The sequence below is a fragment of the Aythya fuligula genome, chromosome 11 (assembly GCF_009819795.1).
Source record: "Aythya fuligula isolate bAytFul2 chromosome 11, bAytFul2.pri, whole genome shotgun sequence".
NCBI classification, from domain to species: Eukaryota; Metazoa; Chordata; class Aves; order Anseriformes; family Anatidae; genus Aythya; species Aythya fuligula.
Genome location: NC_045569.1, coordinates 4597737 through 4617092, shown reverse-complemented (window position 1 = coordinate 4617092; position 19356 = coordinate 4597737). Strand labels below are relative to the sequence as shown.

Below are 19356 nucleotides of genomic sequence, written 5' to 3'. Positions count from 1 at the left end.
TCTTTCCAGGCAATGCTTGTCCCTCTCTTGTCCATTTTCTGCAAGACTCCTAAGCAAATTCCCCTTCAGAAGAGTGTAGTATTTTCTTCCCCATAAGTAAGCTAAAGATTTTCAACTAGCAAAACAACTGACTACAGTCACATTTCCTAAATGCTTATTTTTAATAAAAGCATTTCCTAAAACTCGTTAATCTCCTTTCTTTCTCTAAAAACAGCTATGTTAACTCTTCAGACTGCATCAGTCTTCTAAATGTTTTGATAAATAATTACATACAGCTGTAAAGAAAAAAAATCACTTGCTTTGTTGAAAGACAAGTTAGTAAGTTCCTGAATTTCATTTTGAGAAATATTTAACTAAATCAGAATTTTCATAAACGATATATAATTCCAAAAACCTTTATTTATTGATTCAACATGTGAAAGGGCCTCAGTTTTCAGAAGGACCTCTAAATTGTACCACTGTTCGCATCTGAGAACCAGAAGCCTCTTACATGGCTATGAAAATTTTAGCATCAGCAGTCTTTGCCTTCACAGATGAAGGGTAGTTCATGTAATGCTTCTATAGAAACACAGTTAATATGATTTGGCTTAGAGCCTTAACTCTGAATGAGTTGGCATAGTAGTGGCATACTGCATAACTCTTAAAGTTAGTTAAACACAAGTGTGCAAACTGCAGAGTAAGCAACAGAACTCCTCCTGATAGCAGCAGAGTCAAGTTCTCGCCCTGTGACTTCAGAGAAAGCCTGTGTGCATTTGAAGAACCAGCATTATAAGGCTTTAGAGACACAGCTTGCTTCCAGCTTTCTTCGGCACCTCCTTGAACTGCACTTCGGTTACTATGAACCTTAATAAAAGTTCCTAGAAACATGTTAAGACATCCCTCAGTATTAGCAAAAATGCTAGGTTCCTGACCAGCATCTCATCACAAGACCAGCGTTCGTAATTGTAGGCTGAAATTAAGAATGGGCTGGCAGCCAGTGAGAGCCTGGTAAGGCACTTCCAATATAGATTTTCACTTCTGTTTGCTTGAATGTTAGCCTCTTAAAACCAGAAGGTTAATTAGTTCATTAGCTCTTACCTCACTGTCTCAGCACTCGTTCATTAAACATTCTCAGCATCTTCTGTCAAAGTACTAGCACCTAATGAAGTTTTATCCCACCTCATTTAAAATCCTGCCATGTTTAATTAGTGAGGGAATTTTTTCACAACACAGCTTGGGGTTTTCTTCCTCTTCCTTTTTAGGGTCACGCACTGAGCTCTGTACAAACTGAAAAGGCCTGCATTCTTAGTGTTAATTCTGAGAGAAGGGACCGGAGGGTGAGTTAAGCACTCATAATATGGCCAGTTGGCAAAAGATACATCTACTGCTAGCTTTTGGCTTCTTTTGACAGTTCTCTGATGCTGTCAGATCAAGCTGCTATCAAGTGGAGCTAAGATTCGTGGAAGCTATCAGGCCTTAACGATGGAGCAGACATAATCCCTTGTACAAGCAATGTGCTGAAGATCATATCTGAGAGCCCAGCATTGAAGCAGTGCCATAGACTTGGAAGAGGATAAAAGAGATATAGAATGAGTTCCCCAGCAAAGCCAGATCCTAGACAGGTTCCATAGCAAGCCGCTCATGTAGCAGGAAATTGGAAAGGAAGAAAAGATTAAGTCAGAGGAAAGTCTGGGAACAGGGAATTCCTTATCCTGAAATTGTCCTTCGGAGTGGTGGACACCTGGTTATCACTGTGCTTCACCTTCCTGTTTGAGAAAACAGGGGCAATAATGCTTCCTCAGCTCTGTGCTATATATGTAAGGATAAAAACATTGAAGCCAGCAAGGTGCTCATGTATCTTGTGGTTGGAGCTGCAGGCATGCTTTTAGGCAGCCACATTGACAGGATGAAGCCCAACACTTCTGCAGAGACGTTGAAATGAAAATTGCTGCTGCTTGCCAAGGACTGCCTGTAGTCCTTAGGTGGGGGCAGTAGCAAGTCTTGATCTTGAAGACTGTAACAGAGGCTGCTCCCTAGTGGGGCATGTTTGTTACCCCTGAAGCCTAAGGAATCGCCTACATTTTCCCCTGCTAAAAGGCAAGATCGATTAAAATGCAAACTGGGATGGAATTAAGGATTATTTGGGGTTTTTTTTGCATAGGAATAAAAAGCCATGTGGAGAGTTGATGATGTGAAATAGGTTTTTAGGGAACATAAAGGTAAAGAAAAAAGCTGCCCTTAATTACAAGTAAAATTCTGAGGGTTTGGGGTTTTGGTGTTTTGATTTGTTTTTGAAATTGTCCCATATGTGCTCTGTTTTGCAAGTCTGAAAAACTCCAGGGGTTTCCTTATACCATTTGGTCTAACATGCTTTTTTCAAGAAGCAGCCTGTGCTCTCTCCCCAGTTACTTTGTCCTGCTTAAAAGAAAGGCAGAGTTTGTTCAAAACAGTGCACGGGTCTTCTGGATTGATGCAAATCTTATGCAGCAGCCAAACTGCTGGAGACAGAGTACAGAAGAGCCATCTTAACTCTGGACAGAGCATCTGAGCCTGCTTAAAACACAGGAATGTGTTTCCATTCCTTTTATACTCTGACAGAACATCTGACAGTTGTGACTGCCATTGACTGTAACAGGGCTTTGTCCTGGCAGTGGACTTGAGACTTATTTCCACCTAGTTTCACAGAAAAGAAGTGGAGATTACAAACGTGTGTAACAGGCTCATGATGTACCGTTTCTGTTACCATGGGGATGTAATTGTAATAGCAGTCATTTTTCTTTTTCAGTACATCATTATTAACAAGAGATTGTATTTAGATTTGAACACATTCACCCTTGCAAAGACAAGCAGGGATCAGGCTTATTAAACGAGCAGAGTACAGCATAGCTAGGAACATACTTCAGAACATCTTGTGGGAAAAAATATTCTTTTGAAGAGCAAGAGAGGGAGGGTGAATTTATTTCAACTTATGAATTCCCATGATTCACTGTAGGTTTCACTCAGTTCAATTATTAAATATAGCACAGACCTAAAAGTGTCGTTGCATTTACCGCAAACATGCTAAGTAATAACTGTATTGTCACCTTCCCTCCCAGTCAGTCTCGATTCAGTTGTGTTCCATGGCGCTCCCATTGAGAAGACTGAACCCTGCGTTAGTGCTCAGCACTGGCTCTCGGTGGTGGCTCCCATTGCCAGTTTGACACGGATAGACACGGATAGGCACGCCAGCTCCTAACGCATGCTGGGATCTGGCAAGTACAGACCGTTCCCCAGACTAAGAGGGAATGAAAGAGCTCCCCTAGCCTTCCTCCCCAAACAGAGTTAAAACGGGAATTGAAGCCTTTGAAGCTGCTGAATTTGCCTAGAGATAAGCTGCAAAACACAGAAGTTGAAAGGTCAGGTTGTTACACCCTGATGTCACAGTAATGCTAAGATAGACTTATATCTAGGGATTCACCTATATTTTATTCTTGCTTTTCAATTTTAAGTCATATATGGCTTGTTATTAAGTCTTCCTCATCAAAATGTTCAAAATCACAGGGAAATGCTGCTATAGCATTTTTATGTAGTAAATTATTGTGGAAGGAATGCAAGTGATGTCTTCAAGGAGAGAAGACAGGGTTTGTGGAAGAACTAGGAGCTGAACACAGAGCTGCCTCTTCCTCTCCCTCACTGTGATCAGAGCATACAGCTCCAGCACCAGCCCCTTGCCACCATTCTTCTATGCTCTTTCATGCAATAGAAATTTCCACAGCTGACCAGAGCATGTCAGCCGTGTTTTAGCAACAGTGCACATGCTAAAACTGCAGTACCTCTGAGGCACACACCAGAGCCACAGAGGCATCTGAGCAGGCCACAACCACGAGGAATAGTCCGCTGCAAATGGAGAGAGCCAAAGCCAGCTTCAGAGGACCGGTTAGCAAACTGCCGTCACTCATCTCAGACAGTCTCTCTGGCTATGCTGTTTTTCCTCCAACTTTTGAAATGTAGGCAAATTAAGCAAGAACTCCCCACATTTCTGTAATAATAAGCATAAACCAATATTCTAGATGTCTGTAGATGTCTCTAGATGTCTCAAGGTCTCTGTTCAATCCAGGACATGGCACAGGCACATCACCATGGCAATTAGAAAATACCCTGGAGAAGGGTGAAATACAAAATGCATTGCTTATCCTGCTGAATGGCTCTGCAGCTCTTGGCACAGTGGTCCACAAAGTATTACAAAGACACCTTAATCGCCCAGGATGAGAGGATGAATCAGCATTGCATAAATCTAGGTATTCCTTACCCTACATCTTATCAGGGACAGGTTTTAGAATGAGAATAGAATCACAGAATCATTTGGGTTGGAAGAGACCTGCAAGATCATCAAGTCTAACCATCAACCTGACCTACTGAGTCCCATCATGAAACCATGTCCCTTAGTGCCATGTCTCGCTGTTAATGCCATTATTTTTCTGTTGTTCAGATTTGTGTTGCAAGAAGGTTGTGGCTACACATTACTTTTGAGGAGACACAGAATTGACATCACTCCTCTTACATTAAGAGACAAAATGGATGACTTAATGGTAAGCCACCCCACCCAATGATTTCTCTTCATCCACTACCTCACTGTGTGCTTTCAAGAAGTCTGTAGGAACTTAGATGTCTACACGTCCTCTCCTCATTATCAAGGTTACTTCTTCAACTTAACCACCAGATTCAGAAATGAAAGGGGAGGGCAGGTTAGGCAAGGAAGGGAGAAATGCAGATGCACGGAAACAGTCGTCTTTTACAGGGTCTTCATTTTAAAATACCCCTGAGAATCCATGAGGTCACTTCTCTTTAGTGTCTATACAGAGTCACTAAAAAAAGATGTTGATCAATGAGTTTGGTTGAGAGGAATATGTTGATGAAAATCACCTGTGTGTCTCTTTCTTCACAAATGCAACAAGCGTCATGACTGAAATGTCAGAACACCTACACGGTCCTTCAGGCTGCTGTCTGCGGCAACTCAAAAGAGCAAACTCTCTCCTATGAAATGAACATTTCTGCTGATGGGGTCAGAGATGGAGCAAAATCTCCAAATTCCTAAAATCCATGCTTATCTGAATTTCTTGAGCTCAGTGAATGTTTCAGTCAAATTTAGCAGTGCTCATTACTTTTACCATCTTCATTCTTGCCTTTTGTACTCTTCATGGTGGGGTGTGAAAGGTCTGCTTCTTGCTCCTCAGATAGTCAACTGACACGACTGCATAGCTATGGAGGGTAATTATGGGGCTACCAACAACAGAAATCTCTTAATACTCACAGCTGAACACAGAGAACAATACAAGTCCCAAGGGGTAGTGCTGTATAAGCATGGGCATGGGTCCACCAACTTTGCACGTGGTTATTGATCATCATGTACGTAACATAGGGATATGCTTACAGGCCATGCAAATACAGCTTCGCATCACTGCTAGAGGATTTTGGAGGGACAAACTGGATAGATTTCATATTCTTATGTTGCTGCCAATAAAATCTTTTATGCCATGCTGCTAGCACTTCCCAGTATAGCTGGTGTTGAAGCCAGAGTTAACAACCTTTCCTCTTTACAAATCAAATTCTGGTTTCAGTGAACAGCCACGCACATGCGATCATAAATGACGGTTAAATCTGAATTTAACTGTACGTTAGGCTTCTTCTAGTTATTCTTGGAAAACAATCTATTTTAATGTTAAATAACTTAAAAATTCAAAATAAATTAGTCGACACTGAAAATAAACATTTAAGTGTTTGAAATTCTAAATGAATTTTGAATTTCATTTTTCTATATAAGTGCTTGTACATATATGCTGTGTGCTGCCTGCTGCCAACCCATTGTGATACTTCCCCCCACACCTTTTTTTTTTACTTTGTTGTAACTCAGAGATATATTTAGCTTGGGAACAGTTGGATTGCTCAGTAGTCTATTCAGTCAAGCATGGTGAGGAGTTTACAGAAACTGAAGAATTCAAATCTGTATCATCTAAATTTGAAGTAATTAACATTTAAATGTTTCTATGTTAATATACTCTTCATAGATAGAAAATTGCTTGCAATCCTCTGGCAATGCTTTGTTCAACTGTTGTCAGCACTATTAGTTTGCAAATTACTGAAAACTTTTTATAGTGTATGCTTTTCTGAGAGAAAAGCAATCAGTGTATCTGCACAGGTCGGAGAATACAGACATAAATGAAACAATACCACATACTCCACTGTTCAAGAGTCATACCCATCAGGACTAACATTTAAAACTGTTAAACCAACACTGGTGCTTTACTCCAGTCCCCAAGCTCCTCTGGTAGCACAGGTGCTCCCAAGGACAGCACTGGAGGTTAGGTGCATTGCTTTGGCAGGAGTTACTGGCTTCGCTTGTCATCAGCCCTGAAATTGCTGCAGCACTTCTGCCAACTTGTGGACACACACAGGTCACGTTACAGGAGCAGAGCAGAGGCCGTGCTGGTTAGGCAGGGGTTGCTTTTCCCCATAGCATTCATCCAGCCCACAGAATCTTCGCACAGCACTTCCAGGAGCCTTCCTGGGCAAGAAATGGGTCTAGCAGGGGCAGCCACCTGCACTGGACTCTTCCCTCAGTGCGTGTTCACAGTGCAGTCAGAGGCAAATCAAATCCAAGATGAATTAAGTCAGCTGCCATCTTTACATGCACAGTAAAACAGGCTTTGCCGAGGAGCACCAGATTTATAGAGCATGTAATCAGTCCATGTGCACATAAAAACCACAGCATGATGTATTGTCTAGTACTTGAATATGACAGAAATATTGTAATTTTAACTGTAAATAGTCTTTATAAAAAGAGGAACTCTTAAAATTACAAGGTGTGTATTCATTTCAGTCCCTAAACTTCGCTGAATTTAAATCCTTGTATAAGGACAAGCACTAGTTAGAAAGGCAGGACTCTCAGAAACTATGTCTTGTGCTGTAGTTTGGTTTTGTTATCTGATTACTGAGGACTAGTCATTTCTAGATGATGTGAATTTGAAAACTCCGTGTTCTAGTAAGCTTTGTGCTCTTCTTCCTGTGCTTTACAGCAATCCAGCACATCAGAATCTATTTTCTAGGACTTTAATCATGCTTTTCATAGTAAGGATAAAAACCTTCATCACAAGTCACATACCATTAGGTATCTGCTCACATCTTGTGTTAATGGAGTATCCATACCAGTGTGTTTACAAAACAAGGTACTAAGCTTTCATGGTTAGGGCTGATTATATCTCAAGGGATGAGAGGAATGTTAAAAGAAACTGCTTTGCTTTTCTTGTGTTTTAGGAATAAATTCTTCACTCAGAGGTGGTGAGGCCCTGGCACGGGTTGCCCAGGGAAGCTGTGGGTGCCCCATCCCTGGAGGTGTTCAAGGCCAGGCAGGATGGGTATTTGGGCAGCCTGGTCCGGTGGGAGGTGTCCCTGCCCATGGCAGGGGTCTGGAACCAGATGATCCTTACAGTCCTTTCCAATCCAAACCATTCTATGATTCTGTGATATTAAAAACAAGCAAACAAACACAAAACCTGATCTGGATTACAATTCCCAGGTGGTTTAAACAGGAGACCTCTCCTGTGAAACCAGAACAAAAGTCCTGAAGTTCTCGTACAATGAACATCTACTCTTTCCTGAACTAGCGTTGTCTGAGAAGACTAGATACTGATAAAAGATACAACGATAGAAGAAAGATACTGATGAAAAAAATAGTCCAAAAGGCCAGAAAATATTCAATAGAAGAATTTAAAAGTACAGGAAAAATTGACAAATACCACAAAAATAAGTCTGCAATTTCTCCTAGTAAACCTGAATCTCAACAGTAGGGTTGGAGATATGTTGGCTGCTTGTTTAAATTAATACATCGATTATCAGAATATTTTAGGCTGTTTTTGGAGAAGATCTGTTCTTCATATTTTGAGGGGAAGTAGAAAACTTTTACGTTATAATTCAGTAATTTCCACAGGTATTAAACTAATTAAAAATATTGAAAATCATATCCCACCTGTTCTGCTCTTCTAAATTCTAAGGAATAAATCATGGTAGAATGGCAAATGGCTGCAAGATGGAAATTAAAATATTTTCTCCTTTCAGCATGGAGGGAAGCAGCCAAGTTAAAGAAAAATAAAGCTTGGAGAGACTTTTTCTAATGTACCAAAATGAATGCAAAAAATTAAAAGAATAATGCAGATTTGATGAGCTTCTGCCACAACCATTGTTTACAAAGCGGCTGCTGAGGTTTGATAAACAGCTTAAAAACTTCTTTAGCACCATTTTTCAATGAGCCTGTTGATCTGGTTGTTTTATTTGTCTTACCAGATTTAAATTTCTCTCTTTATTTTTTTTTTTTTTGAGGGGGTGTTTGTTTTATAGTCTGTTTCTTTATAAAATCTGTTCTGCTTCTCTGAATGACAGCATAATTTTCTTTTTAAAATTTCAAATATTTCACATTACTATCTTGCCCAGTGGGTCCAGAGTATTTGATTGCAAATACTGAGCCTGCAGATTCTTATGCAGTGGCTTTTCTAAGCACTGTGTGTAAGTCATTGAAGTCAGCTGTATACTTATGCTCTGTAAAATGAGACAAGGATGAAAGCCCTTGAATATATAATTCTAAATCATACAAGTAACCAAGGGCAATATAGAATGAGCAAACTTTGACTAAGTTCAGATAAACATAAGAAAGTTTCCATGCTTTCATTTTTTCTTTGGTCTGCACAAGTGAATTGAACAGCCTAAAGGAACAGGATTTCTCTTGAGATTCTGCTATTGCTCACTACGTTAAAAAAAAATGTTCAGCACTTTTCTTTCTCCCAACTAGAAATTTAAAAAAGAACCAGGAGAAACAGGAAAATAAGTGAAAGCTTACGTACTAAAAGATTTAATTAGCTAGGAAATGTCTGGAGAAGCTGTGGAAGATTCCAATCTAAATAATATCGTGCAACATAAGTAACAATTTGAACATTCATAGAGATTAATAACTAAATTCAATTTCCTTAAATTAATGACTTAATGCTGATTTTTCTGCTAGTAAAAAGAAAAAAATAGTAATTATAAGAGTTGGGCAAAATGGACACATTTATATCCACCCAAATCCTTGTCACTTTGTCTTGCTATAGAACTCACAAGCTAAGATCGTATTTAGCCAGCATTTTCCTGGTTGAGAAACATGGCTCATGAGGACAGAGATGGAGCTAACTTGTGTTTTCTAAACATAACATATTTTAAATAAAGAAGTGAAAAAGCCAAGGGTAGAGGTTTGTGTGCAATTTAAGTTAATCTAACTCCAAACTAAAGACAAGTCATCTAAAGAAATGACTGCACACAACATTGATACAGCTCACCACTCAGTCACGGAGGCACTAGTGCAAGCCAGAGGGGTAGGGACATGAGGCTAGAGACTACTGAGAGCATCTCTTTCAGCAGCAGAGCACTCCAGTCAGCTTAGGACACTCACAAAACAGTGTCCTGAGTTCCACAGAGAGAGCTGGTAAAAACTGGAGATTCAAACCAGAGAGCGCCAGAACACTGTAAGGTAGTCAACAATTGCAAAGTACTGTTGCTGAAAGTCCTTAGAAAAATCTAAGGCATATTAATGAGAATGAATATCAGAAAGCCATTGCTCTGATCCCAAGGCAATTGTTTGTCTGGTCTTAACTTTAGCATTTTTATTTGACTAACACTGTCTTGTGAGTTTCATCAACACAGTTACAGTGACATGAATGACTTTGCTGGTAAAGATATCTAGTCTGCCAACACCTAACTTGTCTGTAAGTGTTTACAAACAGAGATGAACTTTTCTGCTGTGTTTACATACCATCTAGCACAGGGAAAGCCTGGACCATGACTACAATTTATACTTAATAGAATGATAAAAATAATACAAATATCTGCCCTCATCTGAAGGCAGTATTGACCTACTTTGGCCCTGGTTCAGAAAGCACCTAGGGATCAAATTAATCTCATTCAAGCCAAGCAAAGCCTCCACTGTCTATTTCCACTGCATCCAAATATTTCTTAAAACATAGTACTCAAAATTTAACATAATTTAGGCTTTGCAAAAAACATGCATTAAATTGGGTCAAACCAGTTCCTTTGCTCTACTTTTACAAGACAATGGTAAATTCTACTTTTGCTTCCAATATTCTCCAAGCCCCTCTCAAATTTACATCATCTGTTAATTTAATGAAAAATCTACTTATTCCACCTATGCTATTCTATTAATGAAAATAATTGAGGTCAAGATAGGTTCCTGGGGAATCTCACCGTGTAACTAAATCTCACTGTTTTGACAGTGAATCATTGACAACTGCTCCATGGTTTTATAACCCATTCTGCAATGTGTGTTTGCCAAAATACGCATCTCTATGTATTTTTCTCTGAGAATGTTATTCAGAAAGGCTTTATTAAAGTCAAAATACATATTTTGCAGCAAAAAAAATCTGATACACTTCACTAGAAGTGTCTTTATGCTAGGTACCCAATCTTGCTGAAGAAGGAAGGGTACCTTATTTTTCTAGAAAGCTTTTAGTGTTGTTTCCAAGGTGGAACATGGGAAATTCTGATCCGATGTTAGGAAAAATATCTTACCCTGATGGCAGTTATAGACTGGAAACAAGTTACCTGGGGGAACTTGTGGAAGCTGTGTCCTTGGAAGTGTTCAGTACTTGACTGGACACAGTCCTGAGTAAGGGGATCTATTTAGACATATTTGGAGCAGGGGGTTGGACTAGATGACCTCTGGAGGTCCCTTTCAAACTGAAATACATGTTGGATTTTTCTGCTTGTCTAGATAGCAGTAAACTTGGAATTTGAACTATCACTGTATATCTCAATGTATTCCAGATCTTCACTTCTGTGTCTCTAAGCAGTAATTTGCAGTGTAAATGTATGATCATTTTGCGTTAATTTCTATGGTTTCATATTCCGACTTTTGGGGATGGAATTCTCTCAGATGTGTTTTCCTTAACTGCACTAACAGCAAATATGAATATGTCTTGTAAAAATGTCAGGCTAGGCACAAAATTAATACCTTCACTATCACTATATTTGTTTTTCTATGCCGTTCCCTGTTCTGCATGAGATTTAGCAGAGCAGGAAGCGCACTGCTTCTGCATCTGTTCCTAGTGCTCACTCTAAACCAATAGGCTGGATATTCTTCTCTGATATTGTCGTTGGGAGGAAATACAGGAGGAAATACGAATGTTAAGTGCTTGCCTCCACACAGTGCTTAAGAAAGTGATGGCTGTAATTGTATCCAGCCAATTATACAATATAATTGTATAATTATATACAATAATAACATTATATACAATAATAACATTTCAAGAATCTGTTTCATAAAAATCTATCTGTTGAAAGTTTTCCCTAAGCATATGCTAGGTTCACACTCCACACCAGCACGGAAATATTAGATAGGCAAATGCCAAAGACTTTTTGTGGAGATAATGGGGTTTCCATCAGGTGAGACGCAGAGGAAATAAGTAGTTTCTCTACATCTTGTCCTGATTTTTTTTTTTTAAACACTGTGCTAAAGCTGTGACTATGAGCAACTCTGACCATCCACTAATCCCTTATCCTTTACTGCCACTAAGGCATGCAGATACCCTTAGGGTTCATCTGTTAGGATTTTCCTTCTGTGCTTATTCTTGAATTTTGTTTAGCTTCCTTAAGTCAGATGTCTCTAAATGTTTTATAACTCAGATCCTGACAGGTTTATTATGTCTATTAGTTCAATATACATTGCTTTCCTGCAAGGAGTTTTGAAACAAGACTTCATTAAATCACGCAGGAAAGTTATTTTTCATTTATTTTATTGAATTGATTGGCGTTTCTCATTTCAAGAAAATTGAAGCAAATAATAATAAAAAGCAAAAGAAATCTCTTATTCATCTTCTGATATTATAAATCTCAAATGTCCTTGAAGAGCACTTCTGGGTAGTTGGCTGTTTCTACTTTGTTTTCACTGATTTATGATTTAATTGTAAGATTGTTTGCAAGGCTTAAGAGCAGCAATTCTTCTATAAGGAATTTAGGAATAAAGTGAACTAAAACTAGGATCTTTCTATTGAAAGGGCATCTTAACTAGACACAGAAGCTTCTTCAAAGTCCACCCCTTTCAAACATGCTTCTTTCCTCATGCACCTGAAGTTCACCATTCTTCCAAATTCCCTTGCTATCTCTCAGGTCTACCATGTGTTCCCACCTCTTCTAAGCATTTCCCAATTTCCTACCTCTCCTCTTCATTAATGTGTTCCAAAATTGCATTTTTCTGCCCCTGTTTTCCCTCCCCACTTGAAACACTTTGCATAATTCATGCTGTCAGTTTGCATTCTCACTGGACAGTTCATTAGCTGTTTTCTCCTGCTGGACTAAACTAAGGTGGGGCAATTTGGACTTACAGGTCCCTCATTAGGTAGTCCTGAAATTAGTATGCATATTATTATAAAATATTAATAAAAAGAAAATGAAAAACATATCTGCAAGCATAAGATGGAAATATTTGCTAGTTCTTAGAAGGAAAAAGATTAACTAAAAATGTAAAGTAGGGAATGTCCACTTTGTTGGGAAAGGGTTTCGTATACTATCTCCCTTCTGCTATCAACAAAATCAGAGTGGAATCGAAGAGAGTTCAAGTAAGGAAATCAGCAGCTGGAGTTCTGCCGGGGACTTGACAGATCTGCTCTGGATGGGTCTAGCGCTCAGTATACCTTGTATTAGCTGAGAAGCCATTAAAGTGGATATATAAACTGCAGGAATAGCATGATGGTGACATGTTTTGTTTCTAGCTTGTTAAACCAGTAATTGTTATTGCAAGTAGCTGTCATTCCCACCAGCATTTGCTTCTTGTTGACAATGAAGAAAACTCATTTGTTTTGTAGTGTGAAGCTTAATTTACTTCATGGTTGGTTTCTTTCTTTGCCTGTCAATCCCAGATCTCTGAGAAGTAAATGCAGTCAGTTTTATAGCAAGCAGAATGAGCTGTAACTAAACTGTCGATACAAAAACTGTGGCTTCTTACTGATAATGAAGGGGATTTTTTGGAAGGCACATAGGATCAAGAACTCCCTTTTGAATCATATTAGCCATGACTGCCAGTTACTGACTATACCCAGATTGGCTAGCAATCTGTGAATATTTGCATCTTAATCCTTCAGTTCTACTTTTTATTATTATTTATTAAATTTGACAACTCCAGCAGTTTTTAACTCTGAAGTTGACTGACTGCTGGCCTTTAGCCATCTGTCTGCCCAGCAGCCATCTCACTGTACAGTAGGCAAGGTCATGCTTATAGCTGCATCAGGAGCGTGGGGAAGAGAAAGCCCCACTCTTAACTGACGCAGAATGCAAGGGAAATCTGTATAGTAAAGATTGAATTGAATTTTGAAAGTCTCGTGGATGTTCAGCTTATTCCATTCAGGACACTTTCAGTGATGGTGTAAGGAAGCCTGTGTTAAGAAATATGGTCATGGTTGGGACAGGGTTTTAATTGAAGCCTGGTCCAAGATTCATTTGAGGCACCGTGTGTTGTGGGGATATCTGCAGAAGTATGATGAAAATACATTCTGTTAAAGTGCTCAGTTTGAACAGGCCTTCAGACTGGCTAAGCTTTCTGGGACATACTGGCCTGGTACTGCCAAAGATAAAAATCTACCTAAAAGCAGGAAGGTAGGAAGGCACGGCCACAGCTGGAGACTCCACCAGCAGGAGCAGCTGCAGAAGCAGGGCTGTTGTTGCACTGGAAAGTGCAGCTAGACTGACACTGCAGCCCACAGAGCAGATGGGGCCAAGAGGACCTAGTGGTTATTTCTGCCCTGTCCTCCACATTGCTGCTGTACATGGCAAGAGACCCAGGAAGGTTTGAGCCAGCAGGAATAGCTGCAGCAGTGGCCCATACAGGGGCCATCAGGCCTTCCGACCTTTGAAGCACGGTCTGTGCTGCCCTTCTTTCTCCTCACTTCAGCTTCCCTCTCTTACTCCATTCCATCCAGGCCTGGTCCTCATGACTCCCCCCTGCCCTTCAAATCCCTCTTCGTTGGCTTTTACCTTGATACACCCTAAAGGAATCCAATTAGAAGATGAAATGTGGAATGAATACATGTATATCCCTGGTTAACATGGTATCAGCTACTGTTTTTGTGTTGTCCCTCACTTTTATGCTCTTTCTGTTGTCTCTGATACTCCAAAGGTATTCTTACTTACATGTCTCCTCAGAGTGAGTGTTGGTGTCAGGAGTCACCTCCTGCTTGCATCTGCAGAGTGCACAGTGTGAGGAAATCCCCTTCTTTTAAAATTTCTTAAGCTTGCCCATAGTAAGTATCATTAATAACAAAAGCGTGCCCACCTACAGGGAAAGGGATGTTCATGTCATCTGTGGTATGAGCCCCCGGTATGGGCTGTTGTCTTCCATCAGTTTGGTCTGATGTCTGGCAGTGCTCTGCTGGCTCCCAGGTGTCCGTGCACAGCCCCAGTCTGCATGAGACAACCTGCCAGCACCTTTACAAACTGTTTCACTCTGCATAGCATGCATTCTTCCCTTGCCCTCACTCCGGTAGGCACACCCCATACAGCTTCTGCTTGGCTGTGTGGTATTGCATCGTGCAAGCTCATCTGCCACAGACGGGATGCATGATGTGTTTTGCCTGCTGGCTTTAGTGGCACTGACACTGAAACAAGTCACTGATTACAACTGTCTGTTCTCACTTCAGCAAATAGGAAATATCACAGTGGAAATACATATCCTAGTTTTCACCCTAGGTCGAATAAGCCTAAAACTTGCAAAAATGTGCATAGAAACTATGAGCATTTAAAGTTGCAGAGTTCTGTGTGCACTGACCTTTAGATACTAACTGAACAGTGTCTGGATTTTGGCAGTTGTCAGCTTCCAAGAGAACAGAAAGCAAGCCACTTGTCATGAATAATCCCATCTTTTTCTTTTCTGAATTTTGTTGGTTTCCATCAGAACACTTCAAGGTTCTGATGGAAAGATGACGGCGTTTGAAGGTTAACTACTAGCTTTAAGTAATTAACTTCTTTATCATCACCCACAGCTAGTTGAGTTCAGTAAAAATAAATACTGTAAATCTGCTTATGTGTAGTTTGATCTTTGTGCAGCTGTGACAGAATGAAGCTTAAATTACTCATATTTGAACCCAGAAGATCCTGCAGAGCATTTTAGAAGCCTAGAAAACACTTCACAAGAATATCCATCGCTATAGCACCCAACTGTGGTTGCAAACAGAGCAGCTAAAAAGTAAGCAGAGAATTTAAGAATCTTGTCTAAATAAGATAAGAAATAACCTGGATTTTGGCCAGAACACCCCTTTCCTCCCTCCACTCCCAAATAAGAAGCTCAAATGACCACCAGTAAGCAAGACCTTCGTTGTTGCATATTCCCCCACAGACTACACTTCTTGTTGGACAAGTACAATTAAGGATTCAAAGGCAAAATATAAAGTTTGAGCATCCTCTTAAATACTTCATACTGCTAAGAACATTGGGGAATATTGACAAGAGCTCTAGGAAAGAAACAAACTTTACTGTTATATTTGCTTTTTATAAAAAGGCAGTCAAAATTTGGCATTCTCTCTTCAATTATTTGTGCTTTCCAAGGTCTTGCAGTCTTTCTTTGCTATCACGTATCTCTGTTCTGGGAAGGGAAAATCCATCCTTTTAAAAAAATAGTTTCCTATGAGGTTACAAACTCACCACATCCATGATCTGCATGAGGCTGAGAGTGAAATAGACAGTGAGAGGCTGGGAATCATTCGCGACCGGTCGTTCCAGAGGGTTGTAATTTTTCAGCAGCTCCTTATAAAGCTTCCTTTGGAACTCTCCTTGCAGGGACTCTTTGGGCACGGGAATAAATAGAGAAATGATTGGGATTCTACATCGGAAAGTAAAACTACGGTGTTATGTTCTTCTCATTATATCAGATATCACGTAGCTGTTACCCTACACGCTGCATAAGAAATGCCACTGGGATTCATACAGTTCATCAGCTACTGTAGCAAAATCATACCACAAATGTATTATCATCCTATAAGGGGGATCCCTCTTTGGCTGGCCAGGAGTGGCAAACTCTAGTGGGTAGTGACACTTCGTCAACACATGCACGCCGTGGTCCAGCGGCGAGAGGTGGTGCGGAGGAAATTCACCACCTCTGTGGTGACACCGGCCCAGGCACGGCTGTAACCAGGGGCGCAGAGCACGGGTACGGCGGAGGGCATCAACGAGACAACGGGAGAAAAATGGCTACAGGTTAGGACCAAGCCTTGTTCTCAGAGCTACAGATCGGAACTCTTTGGGCCAGGTGCTCAGCGCTTTGTGCTCTGTCCACAAAGCGTGGGTACCGGGTCCCTGGCAGGGACGGCAGGCGCTACATCAATGCACCTGATAACGTTCAGGGACTTGTATCCTTTTTCCACATGGAATCCGGGGAGGATCTTTATTCTGCCATTTTCTATGGAGGGAGAGGGAGCAGCTCCGCACGGATGGAGCGCAGCAGCCCAGGCACAGCGGCACTTTGAGACGGAGAGGAAATCTGGGTCAGGGCAGAACAGGTCCCCCGCACGTGAGCCGCCTCCGTCCCCGCTCCGGGCAGACTTTGCTCTCCCCTCTCCTTTCCTAGTCGCCAACTCCCCCCTCTACAGCAGCACCACTCTGCCGGCCAGCAGCTGCGGCTGAAGTGCCTCCAGGGGCTTCTCCCCGCTCCCCGCCGCCCCGGGCACCCCCCGAGCCCCGGCCGGCACCTCGCCGCGCTGCCCAGGGCTGCGGAGGGCAGCGGCACCCCCCGGGCACCGGCACCCCCCTGTCCCCCCGTGCGGGGCTCACTCACCGCGCACCAGCCCCGCCGCCGCCAGCAGCCACAGCACCAGCTCCCGGAGGCCCATTGCGGCGAGGGAGGGAAGGCGACAGCGAGAGCAGCAGCAGCAGCAGCAGCAGCACGGTTCTCCCGCCGCCGACCCCCGGGAGCCGCCGAGGACCTCTGGCGGCTCGGCCCCTTCCTGCGCCCGGCTGTGGCTGGGGCAGAGCCCGCTTCCCTCAGCCTGCCGCGGCCCCGGCCCGGGGGCGGCTGCTGCAAGCCGGGGGGATGCGGCGCCGAGCGGCTCCGCCGGTAAAGAGGCGAGAGCGGGGAGCCCCCTCCCTGCCGGGCAGCCGAGCCCCGCCCGCTGGCACCTCCCGAAACGGCAGCGCCGAGCCTCCCGCCCTCCTCCCGGAGCCTGCCCCTCGCCACCGGCGGCGGCTGTTCCGCCACGGGCACGGAGCAGCCCTGGGGGGCACCCGGGGAGCCGGGCGGGACGGCCCTGCCCTGCCCTGCCCTGCCCTGCCGGGGGGAGCCGAGCTGGGACCAGCGCAGGGCCCTGGCGGGGACTTGGCTTCGGGCAGGTTTTGGGGAGGATGGAGGTGGCAACGTGGTGTGGGTGCACGCGTGGTGGGTCAGGCCCCAGCAGAGGTGCGAGGCCAGTGGCGCTGGTGTGGGATGTTGCGTTCAGATGCAGGAAAAGCAGCTGTGCTTGAGGTGCGTGGGGCCGAGTGCTTGGCAAACACATGCCTGGGTGAAAGGGTGCCAGAGCGCCCACCTGGTGTAGGTATAATGCACCGCAGTTAGAAAGCAGGCCTAGAAGATTCAGTTGATTGTCAGGTTCCCATTTGCAACTTAAAGCATGTTTCTGACGCCGCGTAAGGGTTATGTCTTTCTGTCCAAATCCCTGCCCTTCAGTTGCTGCATTAAATGAATATCCAGGCAGCTGCATGTAAGGGAGGATGGTATTGTAGGATCTCCCCACTTGCAGGAGGTAACTCAATGTACATGCTTGTTCTTCACATCACCCAGCAAACAGCAGTTCGTAACTCCATGTTAATTTTCAGCTTTAAAAATCCAGGTAGCGTGTTTTGTGTAAAGCACTGAAGTAACTTATGTAGCTACTGTTTAAATGGTTTTAGACACTGAGTGCAGCACCAGATGAAACAGGGCAATGTGAGTAGCCTAGAACACCGCTGCATCAGGTGTTTAGCCAGTTAAATACAGCAGGACTGAACCATTCAATTCCTCTTTCAGATGAACCAACTTGCTGGACAGCTCTGCCAGGGGGTAGTGGAAACCAGCAAGGAGCAATGGTAACTCTCCAAAAGCCAGGTTGTAGCTAATGTAGGAGCATACACTGATTACATTCTCAGGTATTTTGAAATAGTCCGTCTAGGTTGAGTTTCATTATTTCCCTTTTTTGTTTTGGGGTGGTTTTGTTCCATGAGATCTTGACACTTCAGGAACACCTGGCAGACAGGAGTAAGTTACTAGGATCTCTGTGTTATTCACAGAGGAACCAAGTGTTATTATCCATCTGTAATTAAATCCTCACATGGCAGTGCTCTGAGTACCCAGATTTTGCCTCTTCACATTTTGGAAGGAAACTCCTTCTCTCTTCCTCCTGCTGTCCACTGCTGCTTTGGCACAGGTCCCTCAGGCATTTCTAGGTGGACAGTCAACAGCAGCAACTGTTCAAACAGCAAATTTGGAGAGCAAATTTACAGTTCAAGGCTGACCTCTGCTGTTGGCTCATTTTGCTCTGCACATTGCTTTGTTGCCAACTGCCTCACCCCAGCTGGTGAAGGCAGCACTGTGGAAGCTTGCCCAGCCCAAGGTCCTCAGCGGCCTGTCGGGACTCAGCCGTTCCCTTTAGGCCACGCCAGCCTGTATCTCCCGACTTGTTTGCACCAGACCCCTCCATCTCCTTCTTGCATCCCCATTCCTTCTAGACCACACAGCCCCAAGCCTTCGCCCCCTTTTCCATCTCTCCGTGTAGCAGGAGCACAAGGCAGGATTGCTGGGCAGGGCTGGAGGAGGAGCTGGTGTTGCTGTCTTGGCAGCAGCCTGCCCAGGAGAGAGGTGCTGTGGTTAGGCAGCAACCCTTCAGGAGCTTGCATACCTTACAGCAGTTGGGAAAGCAGAGTGGGAGTACTCTGAGATGTATTGCTGAGGCTACCTCTTTCCTTCTCCAAGCGATGGCTGGAAAGAGAGGCAGTTCACAATGCCTGAATGGTCTCTGGTTTCAGGAAGGCTGAGAAGCTTCAGAATGAACTGTGTGTCTTTGGTCTTTGTCATATACAACTGGCTCTGGAAACCTGCCTCCCTGGAGGCGATGAAGAGGATGGAAAGTACCCCTCAGCACAGCAGCTCCGGGCTGGATGCCCGTCAGCAGGAGGTGGAGTTGGTGGCAGGGAGGGAGAACACTGGGTGTCCCTCTGCCACGGCTTGCAGCCTCTGTAGCTGGAAGTACTCGTGTGCAAACCTAGAGGGCACTGGGACCTCTCTTGTTCTCCTGGCACCTGATCTTTGCATCTTCCTCAGTGCACTGGCATTTGTATTCAGAATGATGT

General features: G+C 43.1%; 1 protein-coding gene across 1 annotated transcript in view; it reads right to left on the bottom strand.

Annotated features, from left to right (window-relative positions):
• CHRFAM7A (CHRNA7 (exons 5-10) and FAM7A (exons A-E) fusion) overlaps positions 1 to 17060 on the bottom strand; it is a 40257-nt gene extending 23197 nt beyond the window's left edge. Inside the window, exons 1-2 of the mRNA XM_032194788.1 lie at positions 16814 to 17060; positions 15685 to 15824 (exon numbers count right to left, since the gene is read on the bottom strand). Of these exons, the coding sequence (XP_032050679.1) occupies positions 15685 to 15824; positions 16814 to 16868 (195 nt within the window). The 5' untranslated portion in view covers positions 16869 to 17060. The remainder of the gene's footprint in view (positions 1 to 15684; positions 15825 to 16813) is intronic.
• Between the last annotated feature and the right edge of the window lie 2296 nt (positions 17061 to 19356).